Source organism: Xiphias gladius, chromosome 8 (assembly GCF_016859285.1).
Source record: "Xiphias gladius isolate SHS-SW01 ecotype Sanya breed wild chromosome 8, ASM1685928v1, whole genome shotgun sequence".
Lineage (NCBI taxonomy): Eukaryota > Metazoa > Chordata > Actinopteri > Istiophoriformes > Xiphiidae > Xiphias > Xiphias gladius.
In genome coordinates this window covers 25,457,081-25,475,777 of record NC_053407.1, presented here as the reverse complement: position 1 = coordinate 25,475,777, position 18,697 = coordinate 25,457,081, and the positions used below count along the sequence as shown (strand labels likewise).

At 40.5% G+C, this 18,697-nt stretch overlaps 1 protein-coding gene across 1 annotated transcript; it reads left to right on the top strand.

The window, feature by feature from the left end:
* The first annotated feature begins 10,046 nt into the window (after positions 1–10,046).
* On the top strand, positions 10,047–11,484 carry c8h11orf96 (chromosome 8 C11orf96 homolog). The gene has a single exon (XM_040132139.1). The coding sequence runs from the start codon at positions 10,438–10,440 to the stop codon at positions 10,816–10,818; it is 381 nt and encodes a 126-aa protein (XP_039988073.1). The 5' UTR covers positions 10,047–10,437; the 3' UTR covers positions 10,819–11,484.
* Positions 11,485–18,697: the final 7,213 nt, after the last annotated feature.

The following is an 18,697-nucleotide window of genomic DNA, read 5'->3' as shown; positions in this document are numbered from 1 at the left end:
CCATATCTTGTACGGTACATATCAAACATCAGATTTATTTCTAAATTAAAGTTTGGAATAAAAGCAACAACAAAAATCATAATTTTGTACGTGAAAGATTTAAAATATCAATTATCTGGGTGTGCATGTGGCCATGCAGCATAAACAGACACAGTGTTCCCGGATGGGAATGCTTCCCAGTCTCCAAGTCTCTGTCTATAAATAAATGCGTTGTCCCTACGGTGGATTATTGACTCAGTCTCATGAGGGGGAGGGTAGGGGAACCAGACCAACCTCCATAAGATGACGTGTTCATTGATTTATGACGGCATTGCCTCTGCTGCCGTCTTGTGTATTTTCAAACAGAACTACTTGAAAGCTACCTCTCTTTATAAAAACTACACCAGCGAGTGCAATGGATGTTATTTCTACATACGTTGTTTAACATATCTGTATAAAGGTAAACTACTTTAATGAAATGTGTGGGGACCTTTGGTTTTACGCAAGAAAGTTAAGGCTAACAAAGTTACCCAGATAACATTAATTAGCCGCTAGTTACCTGTAGTTGCTGAAATGCCTCACTGAATTGAGTAAGGTTATCTTGCAGTTATTCTTATGGGCAAGATCACATCCAAGACTATGAAAACTGTAACTTAGAGTCATACTGTTTATATAATGTTGCAGTTACAGCAACTTTGTATGCAAGAGGTCGCAGTCTGTAAATAATAAAAGATGCAATATAAAAGATGCATCTCCCTTGTAAACCAATCCAAGTCACGGGTCTGCCACATACAAAAACCTCAGTTTAGCATAAAATGTTATATTTTGGTCAGTATTCTGTCAGAGGCATTATACAAACAAAAACATTAGATTTGACTTATTATTGTTATTGCATTATGTAAACCATTGAGTTGAATCGGCACCTCTCCGACACAGCTGCGGTAAAAACTTGAAAAGTTACCATAGATATTGGTGGGTAAGACAGAAGAATATTTGACAGTGTGTTGAGTACTGAGCTGTAGTCGAGATGGGGTTAGCCTTACTCAGCATAAAGAGTGGAGGCAGGGGTGAGTTGCTTGCCTGAGTTCAATACCTCTAAAGCTGACGTGTTTAGAAAATTTGTGAAAATGATTCATGATTTGAGGGAGACTAACGTGTTGTAGCTACTCCGCTTTTGGACAAACATTTTATCCGTCCTCCCAGTACTTGTCCGCAGTTCGCAGATACAGTCAGTGAGCACAGGTTTTGGTGTCTGTACAGGCCCGATGATGTTGTGTGACTTAACAACATTGGTTCCCCCTCTCCTCTGCTCCCCTCCCCTGACATTTAGGTTGCTATGGTGACAGGGGTGTCCCATTGCGGTGGGTACGGGGTGATTTGCCTGTACGGGAATGTGGCCTGTGGTGTGTACCTCACCTCTTGACCCCACGGACCTGGATAATGGGTTTTCCCGTCTACTCGCTCCCTCTCTTTCTCATTTTCTCTCAATCTCATTTTACACTCAAACTAGGTGAAAGTAATTTTTTGGATATATATCAGTGCATGTATGAATTTGTGTAAATGTGTTTCATATTTTTTGTATGTATGCTAACTTGCACAACACAAGTCTTTTTTTGAAAGACTTGTGAAAGACTTTGATGATTATATTCCTATAATATTACTAACATGAACATAGGTAATGTAATCCAGATAAGATTGCCACATTTTCACAAAGTTATTATACATTAAATTAATAATATTATATTATATTTAATCTTTACAATGGTTACACAGCTGTTCATTCCTAAGAACAGGTAAGTTCTAGCTATCGGGAGGGACTTTCTATACACTCTCTGGCATCCACACAAAGCCATTTTATTAAATTTTATGCAAGTATGCACTAATAGTTTCAAAATTACCAAATACACAAAGTTATGGATCCAATGGGAGATACATCCTCGATTATCACAGAATGTGTCACAGAAATATTGCCAGAAGGTTAGGACTTGAATGCAAAACCAGGTGCCCTGCAGGAAAGAGCGTTCCTTGATTCCAAATCTGAAACATATCTGGGATGGTTTGCATGTATTTAGCTTCTGCAGTATGAGATATAGTTATTGAAGAAAGTTGCTGTGTATCAGTCTGTAGCTAATATTGATAGTAGGTGACACTATTGTGTCAAAAGTCTGACCAAAGTTCTGTATCAACTTGAGGCTCGACTCCCATCTCTCACCAGATTTGTGTGGGTCTGTCTTTCAGTATATTGAAGATAATCTTTACTTTTGTCATGTTCTCCAGAAATCGAAGTGTAAGACATGTACATTTACTATGCTTCCACTTTTAAACCCAATCCTATGGCTAAATGAGAATGAAATTTCTAGTTGAATGTGTGTGTGTGTGTGTGTGTGTGTGTGTGTGTGTGTGTGTGTGTGTGTGTGTGTGTGTGTGTGTGTGTGTGTGTGTGTGTGTGTGTGTGTGTGTGTGTGTGTGTGTGTGTTTATGAGTGTAAGGAGAGCAATGTGTTGTTGTCTCTGACTGTGTGTGCATTTGTGAGCCCTAATTAGAAATGTGTGTTAAAAGGGTAGTGGGCTGATTGAATCAAGCTTGGTGTGTGATCGCACAAGTGCAGATAATCGTTGTATCGCCAGAAGCCACCACAGTGTCGGCTGGTGCTGGTATTCTTGTGGAGAGGATCATGCTGAGTGTTAGCCCTGGGGTTCTTGTTTCCTGTCTCTGCACTGTAAACATCAGGTTTAAGCGGACTGTGATTTAAAGAACTGTTAAGCTCATGTGTGTCTCCATGACCACATTTGCAGTCTACCTGACATTGCACCCAGGGTGACTGAATTGTGATCAATCTTTTTTCTGTATTTTTTTTAACTGTTCCTCCGGCTTTCTGCTTCTCTCACTTACTCTTTTACGTCATCTACCCCTGCAGTACCTCGTCTTGTTAGCAGTGTACACAGATAAACACACACTTTTTGTCTGTCTCCCGTGGCCCTTGGTGTGACATAAATAATGACAAGGAATGTGGGATAACAATTTCTGGCCTTTTTCTCACCACCAGAACCGCTTGTGCTGGAGGTAGCATACTTCATCATACTCATGTACCTAAGATGCACAGATGCACTGGTTAACGTGTATCTGGGCAACTTACTTTATGAACAGCACCATCTTACTCATTCTATATTGAGACAAGCTGTATTGGAAAATTCTTACCTTGGCATATAGCTCTGCTAGCACGAAGTCTATGCCAATTAAAGTAATCCCGTACATTTAGCCCTGTAACTCTACCTGCCTAGGACACACAGACATACAGTATATATGCACGCACACACACTCAAACACCGTTGAAGTGAAACTTAATGAAAGTCGAGCCCGCTCGTTAATTACAATGACTCCATTTAATTCCTTTTGCAGTCGATGCCCTTGTATCCAACCATCCCTCATAGCCAGACCTGCAGTATTTATATACGGTGCACATTGTATCACTAACACTGGCTCAAATCCCAGTTAAGATCTCATTTGGAATATGCCCTTGTAAGCGCCTTTAAAAGGGACTACTGTAGGTGTAGCACATTTTTTATATATCAGTATATCATAATCAAATTAATTATTACACCTTTGTATAACTATTGCAAGAAAAAAGGAAATGTGTTCATTTTTGTTATGATATCATTTTCCCTTTCCCTAAGACTCCCTGCTAGCTAGGTTTAACTTGTAAGTCTGCTTTGGTGTCAGTTTATCAGAGCAGTGAAACTGAGCCACACGGTAACTGCGCCATAAGAACAAAACAGAGGGCTCAAAGAGGATGAAAAACACTGAAAAGCTGCAGAGTTGGGTACTATTTCTCTGTGAGTTCATCGCTGCAAGCAACCTCTTTTGTGTTACATACAGTAATTAAAGACAAAAAAATAATCTGAGAAATGTGCAAATATAAATGCAGTATGTTTCAAACCATTTTTAAAAAAATGCGTGCCTTTGCGTATGTGTATGTGCAGTTGGTGGCTGGGGTGAGACAAGGGTAGTGTAGGTGATCAAGGAGAGGATTGCAGGGGATTATTTCCCAGCTGCCTCTGCTCGAGCTTCCCGCTGGAAGTATTCTCCTCGAAATGCCATCAGCTGTTGGATACAGGATACAGGATAAGACAGCGCAAGGCAGGACCCCGGGATGGCCTGTTTAACAGTGTTTGATTCATTTTCTAAGAAGAGGATGAGTCGTGAAGCATCCCACCATCATTTTATATTATGAATGAATATCGGGGCTAAGCCACTGAAATGTCATTGAGTTTTTACCTTTTAAATTTGGTTTGACATTTTTGGCCATCCGAAATCATATGTGTGGGATTGAAAAATGGGCCGACTCCTGTGGTAGTATCAAAAAAAGACACTGTGACAGACAGCAACTCACACTGGGATTTTCACCAGAATTTCCTCACCTCTACAAACACAAATTTATGCCAACTTGTGGTGCAAAGTCAATAATAACATTTATTTAAGTACTGTTCTTAAATAAGATACAATTGCGTCAAAAGTGTACTTGAGTATTTCCATTTTATGCTACTTTATACTTCTAGCCCACTACATTTCAGAGGGAAATATTGTACTTTTTACTCAAATGTATTTATTTGGAAGCTTTGGTCACTCGTTACTTTTGATATTAAGATTTTACTTACAAAACAAATGATCAGTTTGTAAAATATAATGCATTATTATAGATTAAACTACCTAAAAGTAAATGAAGAAGTTGATATTAGCTCCAACTCAACCAACTACAACACTAAAGCACTGCTTACATGTTAATGTATCAATAATTACGGCCCAGTAATAATAAAATATTAACAGATGCCATTCTGTATAGTGAGTACTTTTACTTTTGATATTTTAAGCACATTTTGGTATTGATACTTTTACCTAAGTAAAGCAGTTTTACTTAAGTAAAATTTTGAATGCGGGGAGCTTACCTGTAACAGAGTATTCATGTACGGAAGTATTTCTGCTTTTACTTGAGTAAATGATCTGAATACTTCCTGCAACAGATGCCAATAGAATAATTTGAAAGATTTTGAATTGATAGAATAAAAGATTTACACACAGAAGCTTTAATTTTTAGAAGAAAATGCAGAAAATTAGATGAAGTTCTAACATGGGCTGTATGGTATGTGTTAGGACAGTTAGGCACAAACTGCCTAAAGGGCCTGACTGAAAGATGATTGTGCAGAACGGAGGGGTTTTCTGATCGTTGTTTTTTGCCAGTTGCTGTGTCCTTGTGTACAGCGCATGCAGCCTTGGCAGGATCTTTTAGGAAAACAAGTCATCCCGGAGGACACACACACGCAGCTGATGTCCCACCAAGTTTCTGCACAATACACTTCTCACTCCCTGCAAGCATGTCATAAAGCACGTACGCTGAATTTAATGGGCGATAATATGAAATGAAAAATCCAGCATGCAAATTAGACGTATGCATAGACGCCCCTGCGCCACACACACATATGGTTAAAAGGGAATCGAAAAATGTCATGTGATGTCACTTGAGTGGCAGCTGTTGGCTTGATCGTGGGTGACCTTACATAGACTCAAAATAGAGCAAGGGGGTATTTGCAAGCTCAAATCCACAACTTACAACCTCGCTGAGCGTGTGTGTGTGTGTGCGTGCTTGCCTGTGTGTCTGAGACAAGAAACAGGATGACCTGGCGTCTGTCTAACCCTCCGGAGGTGCCATCCAAGGAATGCATGACGAAACAGGCCAAGCCGTTTTAGGCCACAACATCACTCCTGAAAAATCTGCAAAGGAAAGCCCATGAGGTCAGCCCATGAGGTCAGCCCATGAGGTCAGCCCCTGCAATGCAAAAAAAAACAACCTGTCACCTCCGAGCGAACGATCGTCGATACGTGACTTACACGCCACCGTTGCTGATACTTCAAGTTAATATTAGCAACTATGGATGACACTCAGGTTTGCCCCGGACATGTTGCCTTGCCCACTGTGACACTGACTGCACTAATGTATTATGATACAATTTGTGGGTGTGTCGCCGGCCTGCCTATCACCCCGCTTTCATGCATGTGTATTTGAAAAGTTGATTTTCCAAAGCTAAATACAGTGTGCATAATGAGAACAACACTATTTTTTTATTGCGCCGATATGCAGATGATTACACCCTCCTCCATTTGAACTTTTAAGTAACACAGTAAGCGGAGTCACCGACTTCAAATAATAACTTGGGAATTTGTTTTCTGAGCTGAACTATTGCTTTCAAGTGTCAACGGCAATGTTGACACCGCAGCTCTGTTTTATGACCTAACCCCCTCTCTGCCACCAGTACGAACTTACAGACATCGAAACAAAGAGTACCCAGGCATTCAGACAATAACCAGCCCTACGTTCATTTAAAAAAGAACCACACACACAAGAGGCTGTGTTGGTGGGGTGCATGATATTTTAAGTACTGATGAGACAGTGACGGCCGGTTTGAATAATAAATCCATGGGTTTGAAGCCTTACCAAACACCAAAGCACTCACGTTGTAGTTTATAATGCTGTCAGGCATAATTTTACAATTCTGGAAAGCTGATTTATGCGTCAACACTTAATAGATGACTGTCTGTTGACTACACAAAATACACGACAGTTTCATCCCTAACTTTTATACCTTAGTGACAGAAAGTAGCGCAATAATCAAGCAGAGTGGTCACACTAATAACCACAGTAGCAGATGGAAATAAAATGTACAGTACTGTGTATCTGTCACTGAACCTTGAATCATTTAAGTAACAATATTTCCTTTTGCCAGAGTTGTTTGAGGAAGTGGTGACTATTTCACTGGCAATGAGCTATCCTGTCACTCTGTGCGTCGGTCCTTGATGTTTCCCGTGACATTACTCTCTTTGACAGCAATTGCTGTGAAGCATAATAACCATCTCTGTCGGGAGATCACAGAGTGACTGAGCATAAATTGAATTCATTAATAATAACAGAAGTCACCATATCTATTTTGTTGTGAAACTTGTCTCATGTTTCACTCACATTTTGCTGGGACATGTTTCTCCAAGTTTTGACCGAGCTGATGTGCAGAGGCAATAGTTGCTTATTTTCATGGCAGCAGTAGAGATTTCGGACGTCAAGAATCGTCATTTGAGATGGGATTTGAGGAAATGTGACTCCAGACAGATCAGAAAACATCTGACCTGTGTCACATGTGAGAGAATAAAATCTGCATTGGCACAGAGTCAGCTGCAGTGTGAATGTAAGCGACCCAGCCTATCTACACCACCAGCCCTGACATTCCCCCGTCAGCAGCAACACGGATAAATTTAGTCATTACGGTTACAGCTTGGATGACGTGACATGTTGACTGGGATGCTGCTGGGACTGCTAATGACTCTCTGGTGTTTGTGCTTGCGTTCCCTAATCAATTGTGACTTTGACTACATACAAATAAGGCTTAGCGTCCCGCGTGACCGTCCGTGACCGTCCAGTCATCTTGCTCTCTCATCTTCGAACATCGAAAAGTTCCGCTACAAAAGGCTCTTCACATGATGTATCTGAGGAACAAAATGTACCTTATATATGTGTCAACTGTCATGACTGCAGCCACTAAAATGTTGCTCTTATGTTACAATATTAGTAATGTAAATAACCCTAAATAGCTAGTTTTACTCTAATCCCAGGTGAGGGACTTTTAAATCAGGATCAGACACATTTATTTAGTGACATTCCTATTTTTGCCAATATTGGACATTGATAATGCGATTATATACCAAAACTACATGATCAGGCTTTTCAACAGACATTATATGATTGCAATTATATTTTTGTAAATAGTATCATAGTAATGAAAGACCTGACAATTATTTAGAAAGCAATTTTTAAAACAAAACAACCATTGTATATGTTTATAGCCTTTCATTCTCCGAATAGTACTAAGTGTGTGTGTTTGTCTGCTTGTCTGTGCGTGGGCGTGTGTGTGTGTGTGTATTTAAACCTGTGAATCAGACAGATGTGCACTAGCCACTGCAGGAGCGCAGTTTTCCAGTGCGCGTTTGCTGCTCTTCATTAAATTGTTGTCTTGAGTACCACAAACAAATACACCATAGTGAAAATGATTCATCGCCCGTTAAAGTCCCTGCTGGTTTCAGTCAAAACAACTCTCCGTCAAGGCTCTCGCTGCGGTTTAGTTTCATAGAAACATACTTTTTAAGAGACACTGTTAGCCTTTCCCTCCCCGGCATTGCTCATGAGCTTGTTTTTGGCTACTGTGAAAAACCTTTCATTGATTTTTTTTCTCTTTTTTTTTTTTTTTTCTCTTTCATTATTCATTAGGGCTTTAGAGTGAGAAAATATCAGGACTCAGTCTATCAATAAAGTGCAAGTGAACATCATTTATTAATAAACTTCATTTGGTACAGAAACACTGAGATACTTTCATAACTTTGGAGCCTATGTGGTTTGTGGTTTTCAGCGAATGTGGTGGATGCCAACTGTCTAATGGGAATGCTGTGTAACAACTTCTGCAATACCAGAAAGTCTGAAAGCTTTAGATTCACTTATGCTGGGAAATCATTATCTTCTTTTTATTTTGTGCCAAAAAGAAGTCCAGATTCAGGAGACAGGGTTGAAAAGGCTGATAGAGTCCTGGTAATAGTCTTTGTTTACATTAATTGTGCCAATTTAAACGGTAATAATCATTTGATGTTAACTAATATCCTACTGTCCTGGTTCACACCTGTTTATTGATCATCGTGGATTCAGGTTATTTGTTGTGTGCCAGTACGGGCGTGTGGCTGCCACACCGTTACATACACAAGGCGAGAGATGAGCTGGTTGTGCCAACACAGGGGCTGTAATAACGTCCCGGCACAGTCATGTTTACATATACAGTATAGAGTATTGACACTGTAAGCAGAGCTGCCAGTCATGTTTCTTTCCAGACACACACAGATCAGGGTGAGCACTGGACGATCCCTCTTAAGTTACATATTTCATTTGAATGAACCGAGTGTGCAAAGTCCATTCTTTGCTGGGGCTCATTAGTATGTCTACCTGACTAGACCATGTTTTCTTTGGCAAGTAAACAACTTACTTGACACTGACAAAGCAATGGGTTAATTAAATATTAAAAATGACTAGCTAATTTTGGGCTGCAACAGTGAGAGCAGTGGATAAAAGACTGGTCTCTGGCTCTAGTATATTAAGAACATTAAAAAAAAAGAAGAAATGGAAATTAATGGTAATCAGTATATAAAGAGTGCTCCACAGGATAGTAACTACACTTCTAGTTGCATATTGAAATGCATTTTTTTCCACGATCCTTTTAAGACTCTTCAATTTATACTTGCTAGAGGTTGAACCCCATTTGGCTGGTTGTCATTATAAATTCAGGTAAACTGTTTCTGAATCTGGAGTAATGCATATAGAAATACATAATAAAATGAACACCTTTTAATGTTATGCAATATGACACGAAAAATATGAAAAACCCACAGGCTCCAAAATTGCTACAGAGTTGAATCAACACCAACAACAAGTTTTGCTCAAACCCCTGTCTGTCAAGGACTGTCCAGCATTTTGGGAAAAAATGCGTAATAGCATTTGAGTCTTTCAACCTTGACTTTGATTGGGGTAATTTTTCTCCCTGCCCTAATCCCCTTCTCCGTCGTCCCCTTCTCTCTCTTCCAGTCATTCTTCCCGACTCAACTCGCTGAATGCCGACTCACTCTGTTTTACCATTGCCATTTCTGTCTCGACTTTCTTTCTCCCCCTCTGTCTCTACATATCTCTCCCCCACTACAAATCTGTCAAAGTCCCAACACCCAGCGCGCGCGCGCACACACACACACACACACACACACACACACACACACACACACACACACACACACACACACACACACACACAGATATTCTCTTTTCATATGTTTATTTTGAGTGGGTGACTGACTGGCCGGAACCATGACTGAGGGGAAAGGAGGGGGGTGGGAGGGACCTGGCAGGCACAGGGAGTAGGGAGAGAGAGACACTGAGTGGGTAGTGAGCTGCTATAAAAGAGAGTGCTGGAGCTGCTGGTGGCATTAGCTTCAGCAGACAGAGATTCACACACACACAAAACCAGAAACAGCCGGAACGAAAAGAGACATCAGCAGAGTTGAAAACAGAGGCACTCGCACTGAGGAGTGAGGAGCAGAGCAGCGTAAGAGCAATTGTGGCTTTAAGACTGGTAATCTTCAGTGTGCCTGGACCTGGAGATTTGAGGACTGTTTGTTTGGCTTGACTTTGGACGGACTCTTGCTTTGTTGCTCCTGAGAGACTGACAGACTTTTCTGCAAACAGGACAAGGCAACTGAAAGAGCAAGGAAAGACACGTTTCAGACTGTCTCGAAGCAGTTGCCTGTTCGTCCAGCTGTTTTCGCACCTGCTGTTACATTTGATTTAAATTAGATTTAAATTTCGTACCCTTCTGGGCTTCTTTTCCACCAATGGCTGCTGTGCGTCAGATGGTTATGGAGGCCTCTGGCTTCCACGTCCTGCCTGCCCACCTTATGGCCACAGCCATGGAGGAGTTCCCCCAGCAGCTGCCAGTCCCCAAGGGCCCAGCGAGGGGCAAGAGCCGCTCCCGCCGACCTCGCGAGGCTCGCTTCAAAACACAGCCTGTCACCTTTGCTGAGATTGCAGAGGTAGAAGAAGAAGGTTCCTCACCCCTGGAGGAGGAGAGGGCACGTCGCTCCTTCCTTCAGTCCCTGGAGAACCTGCGGCGGAGCACACAGACCCTCCACTGCCCACCGGCTGCCCATCACAGCTGCGCCCCCACACCCACACAGGCCAGCCTGGACTCCAGTGACTCCGACTCCACCCAGTGAGGGATGGGACATAGCCACCTCCTTGCACCCATGTTCCTCGCTTCGCCTTGACGCCGCTTCAAATGGAGGCCAACTGAACTGAACCAAACTGGCCTGTCTGCCAGCCTGCCTGTGTGTGTGTGTGTGTGTGTGTGTTTGTGTGTGTGTGTAAGCTGCTGTTGTCATAAAGAAGTCTGCATTTAATATATACTAACATATCAACATACAGTATATAGTTCAAAGATGCACTTGATGCATATCTGTAAAGATCTCTACCGGTGCCAAAGCTGGTTATACTGCTGTATAGATATGATGAGTGTAAAGGTAGCAGATGACACAGTGTTAAACACACCACTCTTCAAATGTATTCCTTTTCTACTGTAGATTACTATGAGAAAAAACTTGAAAGATGGTTGATATTTTTCCATTTTAAAGTTGTATAGGTATTTTTGTTTCAATCCAGATTTTTCTACTTGACCAGTCACCCTAGCAATGACTGTTAAAGAATGTTAGAAATGTGACTTACCACACTGTAAATACTTTGACTAAGCAGTGTACTGAGAATCAAAAGTGACCTGGCCGTCACTGAAGCAGTAGAGTGCCATTACAAAGCTTTGTCAAGAGTTGTTTTCCAGCCTCACATTGAATGAAATCTCTGCTCTTGCTTCAATTCCTGAGCAAAAAAAATGGCTTTCTAAATGTCTTTATTTATTCTCTTACTTTGTTCATAACCAAGTGGAGTTGTAGACGTGATATTTTACTGCTCTTTCTGACTTCTAAAGTTACCTTGACTTTCAAAAAAATCATAACCTTTATACTTTATATTTGTTTTACTTTATAAATATATGTTATTATGTTTGTGATATGTACTTTAATAAATATTTTCAAGTATTTTGGGTCTACTTTTCTTTTAAATTTTTAAATTCTATTGAGGAAGTGTGGTTGTAGAAACAATTACTTTAGTGAATAATGAGCTGTGCATTATTAATTGATGAAGGTGACATTTTCGATCAACTGAGCTCACACTGTAATCCAACCTGATTTACACTCAGTGAACTCCAGTGAAAAAGTAAACTATGACAAGAGGTGCAAAGGTCAATAAGTCTCAGCACCGAGACAGAGAATCTGAGAAACCATTACTGATCCTAAAATGCGGCTGTATGACAGACACATTATAGGTGAAGAGAAAAAAACCCATCGGAAGAGCTTATGAGCACATCAGGACTCCATAAAAGAGGAAGTTGTCAGACAGTGGGAAGTGGTATGTAGCCTTTGCTGGCTGTCCATCTCCAGTGTTATTGTTAGGATAAACTGATGTCTGAGCCATATCTAAACACTCAATACTCGACCTGTGTCTGCTGCACGCTTGCGGGGGCTGGTGATGCACTTTGAGTAACGTCGGGGGTTTAATCAGCGAATTCAGCCCCAACCACCACCGGCCCTGCTGAGAGGACTGCCCTCTGGAGCCTGACACTGAGCCCACCGCAGCCATCCCTCCTGTTGCTAATAACCCTCTTCTCCTAATCCGCTCGGTGACGAGTGAAACTTGATGCATGTGCCGTGAGGAGACGTAATCACAAAGGGATACACGTTGGAGATCAGCGATTGGGAGGTGGAAAGGGATAGCACCGGGGGTGACCATTCATGGTTATAGGAGAAGGCTGGGGTTATTCTATGTTTTTCTTACTATTACGAAATTCAATGAAAAGAATAACAGAAACAATACATTAGTCAGTCTCTCAACACTCTCCAACTTCCCTACCCTATCTGTGGCCCTCAGCTCCAAGCCCATTTGTTTCCACTGAGGATGTACTTTACAAACGAGTCATAAATATAAAGTTTCATTGTTTTCAAAACTGAAGTAATTTCTTAAAACAGCTGGCCACCGTAGTTTTTAGCAAACATTACTCAAACATGAATAAATAATGCATTTGTCTGGGACCTTTCAGCTGTGGAATAGTACACATTTGGTGCGCTAGTGTGAATTTATGGCATCAGGGCAATGTGCTTGGGACTGACTCAAAATAAACTACATCCTAATGAAAGAACATGTCACCCAGTGCAACAGTGTGGCTCGTTTGTGTTTTTTTAAAGTTCCTGGACATCATTGGAAGTCTTTGACACAGAAGATTAAGCGATATCAGTTTACGTATGCGATACTTGTTTGGATCAATTCTGGCTGAAATTGCCAGCGTTTCTTTCAACAGTTGTACACGTGTAAAATTATACAACATGTGCTCACACTTCTCATATGTTTCGTATTTTTTTGCAAAGATAAATGCACTCTGCTCTTTTAGTGCATGTGAGAGCAATGGCATTGGTATTAGCCACAGCCAGCAAAGCAGATCACCATGAACTCCCGGGCTGTCACAGCCCTGATCCAGCTGCTGCACCTGACCTGAAACAAGACAAAACTGCCCTTCTTTTGACAGCCACTTCTGGTCTTCCAGCCAATAGGGAGGTTGGACAGAAACCTGCTGGTAGCACGTGGAAGGCCTCCATACCTCTCTCCTCATCTCTGACACAAACACACACGTTAGTCATTGTTTGTCTAGTGCTTGTAGAGCTGTCATACTTACCCACATTCACAACAGAATTAATGCCCTTTTTTAATGTGTGACAATGGAACTCCGGCAGCATTTGCGTCACTGAGATTTTGCTAAAAGAGTGTGAGACAGTTTTGAGAGAGAGAGAGAGAAACATAAGCAAAACATGTTTGTCATTGTGTGCAGGGGAGACGGATTGATCCAATTCTTGCCTCCACTTTCTACTCTTTCTCCAACAACCTAATTTTTATCTTGTAGAGGAGATCAGGGAGTGTGCAAGAGCATCACTGAAATGAGTCTATTATTTTTTTCCACTATAGCTTATATATGAGGACACTTCCTTCCTAATTAGTTTCACTTTCTGATTGGAATATGACAGATGCTTAGTTTCCTAGAGTTGGAAAAGACATGGTGTGAAGACTGATTATAACCCAAATTTGGCAATGATGACATGATTTCTACATTTGTGACTAAGCTGACAATTCTGTGAGGTCAAACAAAACACCTCTTGCACAAAATAAATTTAAAGCCTGGTGCCTCTGCAACAAAGTTTTGCAACCTTTGGTCTTTTCTGAGATATCAGACTTCACTCCAACTCACCAAGTCTTAAATCTTCACCCCTTCCATGATCTGTGTTAGAAACCAGACCTAATTGGGCCATAAAAGCAATCAGTTAAAAGGCCAAGCATCTGTTAGATAGAAAATGTAGCAGATGGAACACACTGTACAGACACTAAGTTAGGCTAGCTCACAGGCAACATAACCTGAAAGCTGAAGACTGACTGAAGGCGAGCTGAAGCTGGAAATACAGAATCTTGTTAAAGTGCCAGTATTTTTTTTCCCCTCATTGTAGGTGGGATGGCGAGATGTTTGAAAGGCGACATCACTGCTATAAGTGCACTACTGTAATGACGGTGTTAGCTGGTGTCTGACAAGCCAGACAGGATGACACATGGCCAACAGCAAACAGACACAAATGCACAAATTCCTGCTGTACACGTTTCTGACACATGAACACATTTCTTATTATTCTTTATTTGGGATCAACAGCCGAACAGTTTAAAACTTGGTGAAAAGTAAAATAAATAGCAATCTGAACCTCCAGGAAGCACTCTGTGCAAGTCCGCAAATGGGTCTTCCCAGAATTAAGAAATATTTTTATATTTCAATATGAAAATAGATAAAATTATGTGCATTTAAAGCTTTAATTTTAATGTAATTAGTGTGCATTATTCCACCATTTACATGCATGCTACCCTTTTCAAAAAAGTACAATATGCCTAATTTGTTTGACATTTCTGCTTTTAATCACTTTCTATTTGTTTGTTTTTTTCAACATCAGTTTTAACTATGTATGTCTACGTATGTACTTTAGGGAAGGTCAATTAAACAGGAAGTCTGCAAAAAATACAAAATAAAATGTTTTAACATGAACCTACAAGACAGACAATACAGGGAGATATAATAGAAATCAGAAAAAACATTAAGGTCCTAAAATTATTCAAAGTGATTAGGAAGTCCAGCTTTATGAGAAGTCGTAGGAGGAGGTAAATTTCAAATCTGACTTTACTAAATCTGATTTGGCCCTCTCGCAGTACATGAGGACAAGTATGGCACCATTTGACATGTAACAGGTAAAAGAGGAACTTCTTCGGAAGAGCTTTGTAAGTGAACAACATACAATTATGTTTCCTCACCAAGATGAATTACTCCCTCCCCACACTTTGTTTAAGGTTACAGCACTGTAGGCGGAAATTGTCTTCTGTAATGAATCATAGAGCACTCTGATAAAGTGGGCTTCAAGATAGACTCAGCTGATGCAAGTACGAAATGTCAATGTAGCCTTACAAAATAAACAACTGTATAAGCCACTTGCTTTTATGTGAAAAGGATATCCTTGTCTTCCATGAGCAATTTTTTAATGAGTTTTTCAGTTAATAAATATTAATATAGATCATCTAGGCCTACTCTGTTCTCATTATTCTTGGCAGTGTCTGTGCACACCTTTGTATAATAAAAGGTGTCTGTTATAATCTCTTTTTTTATTCTGTGTCCAACGTATTTTGATTTTATTTGGCATCTTTCTTAATTAAGTGCACCGGATTTGATTAACATGGAAAGTGCTCTGTGTACCACATTATTACGAAATGTCCCAAAAACAAGTAGAAAATGTCCCTAAAATGATCCAGTTCTCGGCAGTTGTTTGCGATACAAACACAAGCCAGGAGACTAGTCTGCAGGGACATTTTAGGGTCAGGAGGATCAGAAAAGGTTTCTGAGATGGCGGTGAATGAAGACTTTCCCACTTCAATGACGTTACAAAGACGTAATTTACATCTTGGCAAGGCTATTCTAGTGATTTGCGCTCTTACATGGGTCAGCATGAATAATATCTGGTACAATATTTGCTTTGGAACAAGAGTCCTCCCTGCCAAGTTGAAAGCATCTGCTCAGTGATTCCACCCACAGACCATTATGGTAAGTAGCCTGTTGGTCCTATTGTGTGTTTGCACTCTTTCTGTCTTATAATTCACATACACAAACTCACCCTAATTCCATTTTGATGAATCTATTACTACAATTTATAGCAATGGTTATACGAAGGCCGCTTGCCTGGTTAGTGGATTTAACGTATGCAATGAGCTAATATGCTAATGTTATGATAGGATATTAGTTTTAGAGGTATTCTGTCATAGACTTAATTATTGGACTTATTACAAGTTAGAGTATCACTGAGGTCATTGGGATCCATCCTCTTGGGAGCAGGAGCACTAGCCTTCATGTCAATCGTTGCAATAGTTGTTGAGACATGTCACTCTGGACCACACTATTGTAGTTCCTTTAAGATAATGTTACTCCTAGATAAACCTGTGAAAACGTGAGTGAAACCATAAAATGTCCACCAAACTTTTCCAAATTTGTCTTTTTCTTTTTCTTTTTTTTACTTCCCTTGTATTTTTATTCCCTAGGCAAAACTTGTGACGATCAACTCTTTCTACAGTTACGTTACACATAAATTTTGACCCCTGAAAAAGATCAAGACCTGGACATAACCAACAGTGGTAGGGGTGCATTCATGGACACTTTTGCATGTGTGTGTGTGTGTGTGTGTGTGTGTGTGTGTGTGTGTGTGTGTGTGTGTGTGTGTGTGTGTGTGTGTGTGTGTGTGTGTGTGTGTGTGTGTGTGTGTGTGTGTGTGTGTGTGTGTGTGTGTGTGTGTGTGTGTGTGTGTCTGTGTCTGTGTCTGTGTGTGTCTGTGTCTGTGTGTATGCATGTACATATCTCTCTATGTTTTAGTTTGAAGTGGGGACATTTCTGCCTTTTTGCTGGTCCTCAAAGGACTGTTTGAGGGTTAAGACTCTGTTTTAGGGTTAAGGTTAAAATAAAGTTTAGGTTACGGTAGGGTATGGGTTAGGTATTTAGTTGTGATGGTTAAGGTTAGGGTCAGGGGCTAGGGAAAACATTATGTCAGTAAGTGTCCTCAGGACTATAGAAAAGACCAACATGTGTACATGCATGCACACAATATTTGTGCACCCATATGTGTATGTAACTGTGTGTGTTGTCTTAAGAGCTGCAAGCTCCTCAAAGCATCCCTGACCTAAATCCTGGTCTCATGACTTGAGGGGAGTCTGCTGGGACTCAGAAAGCAGGGTCTATAACATTCAACATGCTTCTTTGATCTCTCTCTCTCTCTCTATTTCAAAATTTTTTCTAAGCTCTTCATCTCCCCCTGGTGCTGCAGAAAAGAGGTGATTACGGATGCAAAACAGAAGGTGACCCACATACCTCCTCTCCCAGTGTTCTACTTCCTTAAATCTTTCTTTTTCTGGCTTGCCCTCCAGCCCTGGGGAGAAGGAGAACGATGCTACCCTTACTCTGTCCATGTGCTCCCATAAATTATCTGAAAAACACACTAGCTGGGTCCATGTACTTAAAGATGATATAATGCCTGTTTCAAGGATTTGATGCGTAGCTGTTTCCAAGGTTTTAATGAAAACAAGAGCACCTGTTATGATGTAAACGTGTGCAATATATGCATGATTAAAGACTATATAATGTTGTGACTCCATTTATCGGCAAACTTTGGAAATATCATGAATATCATATCATCAATCATCATATCATCAATATCATATGAATATCATAAATGGTGCTGAACAAAGTTCTTTATTTAATCTTGCATGGTTTAATTATTATTCATTGTACACGAATGCTGAAAAACCTCAGAGTAAAAATATCGAATGTGTTAATATATTCTCAAAATATCATACAATCTAAATTGAGGTCATTGAATTGATATAGACCAACATGGAAATCTTTGGGTTACTTAACATAATCCCTGTTTCTTCTATAACAGAATGAAGTGTTTCACTGTGGAAAACGATCCCATAGTGAAACACCGAACAGCGTCAGAAAAAGAAACCAACTTTAACGCCACATTTAGTGCATTTTCCTGGTCTGCAGACACTGTGAGTGCATCCCACATTGAAAACATGGTAAATCCGGTGAGAAGACCCAGACATCCGGATCAAAGCGAAGTGTTGCTCCGAATGAGAGTTTTTCCATTTTAGGCAGTGAGAGACGAAGAATGGTTGAGGATGCCAAGCTCTCATTCTCACTGCTTTACTTGGCACCAGAGCAAGTGAACAGTCACATCAGTGGACCAACATGAAACAAAACTAAACTGGGTCCTTTGCCCATTTTTTTTATTTAATCTCTTTCCTTTAAACACAGTTAATTTATAAACCAAAATCAGTCCAACATTTTTGCAATGGCAAATGCCATTCTTATGATTCTTGCTCTATTGACAGGTTGGGTTGGCTGTGTCCCATCTTAGACTTAGTTTACTTAGATCCCCCGGGTGGTCCACTGGCGTGCCATAGGGTCTGTCCCGTGTCATTTCAGAAGCTCAAAATGTTCAAATTCAGTTTTAAATTCAAGCCCAACCTTTGGCTACTACCGTGTGCAGGTTTTTTTCCGATTCATTCATTTTTTTAACATATATTTGTCATGTAACACAAATGAGACATAACTGAACGCTTAAACACGCGGAGAAAAGGAACATAATTTATCTAACTGTGTGCAAAAATAGTGAAGAAGATAGGGATACAGCAGTTTTTGGTGTTTTTTAAAAGTTAAATGCAAGCGTTGCCTGTCAGTCATTGAGCCCTGCCTATTCGTGTGTCATGTAGTACAGTTTAGTCCAAATTTGATTGATGGCGCATTTGTCCAATAACATCTCAGCATTATCGCCGGTTTGCTTACGTCTTATTTTGGACCAATCAGACTCTTGTTGTTACAGGATGTAACCAATCACAGCAAAGGGGTGGGTTTTCGTCCGAGGAGCGCGA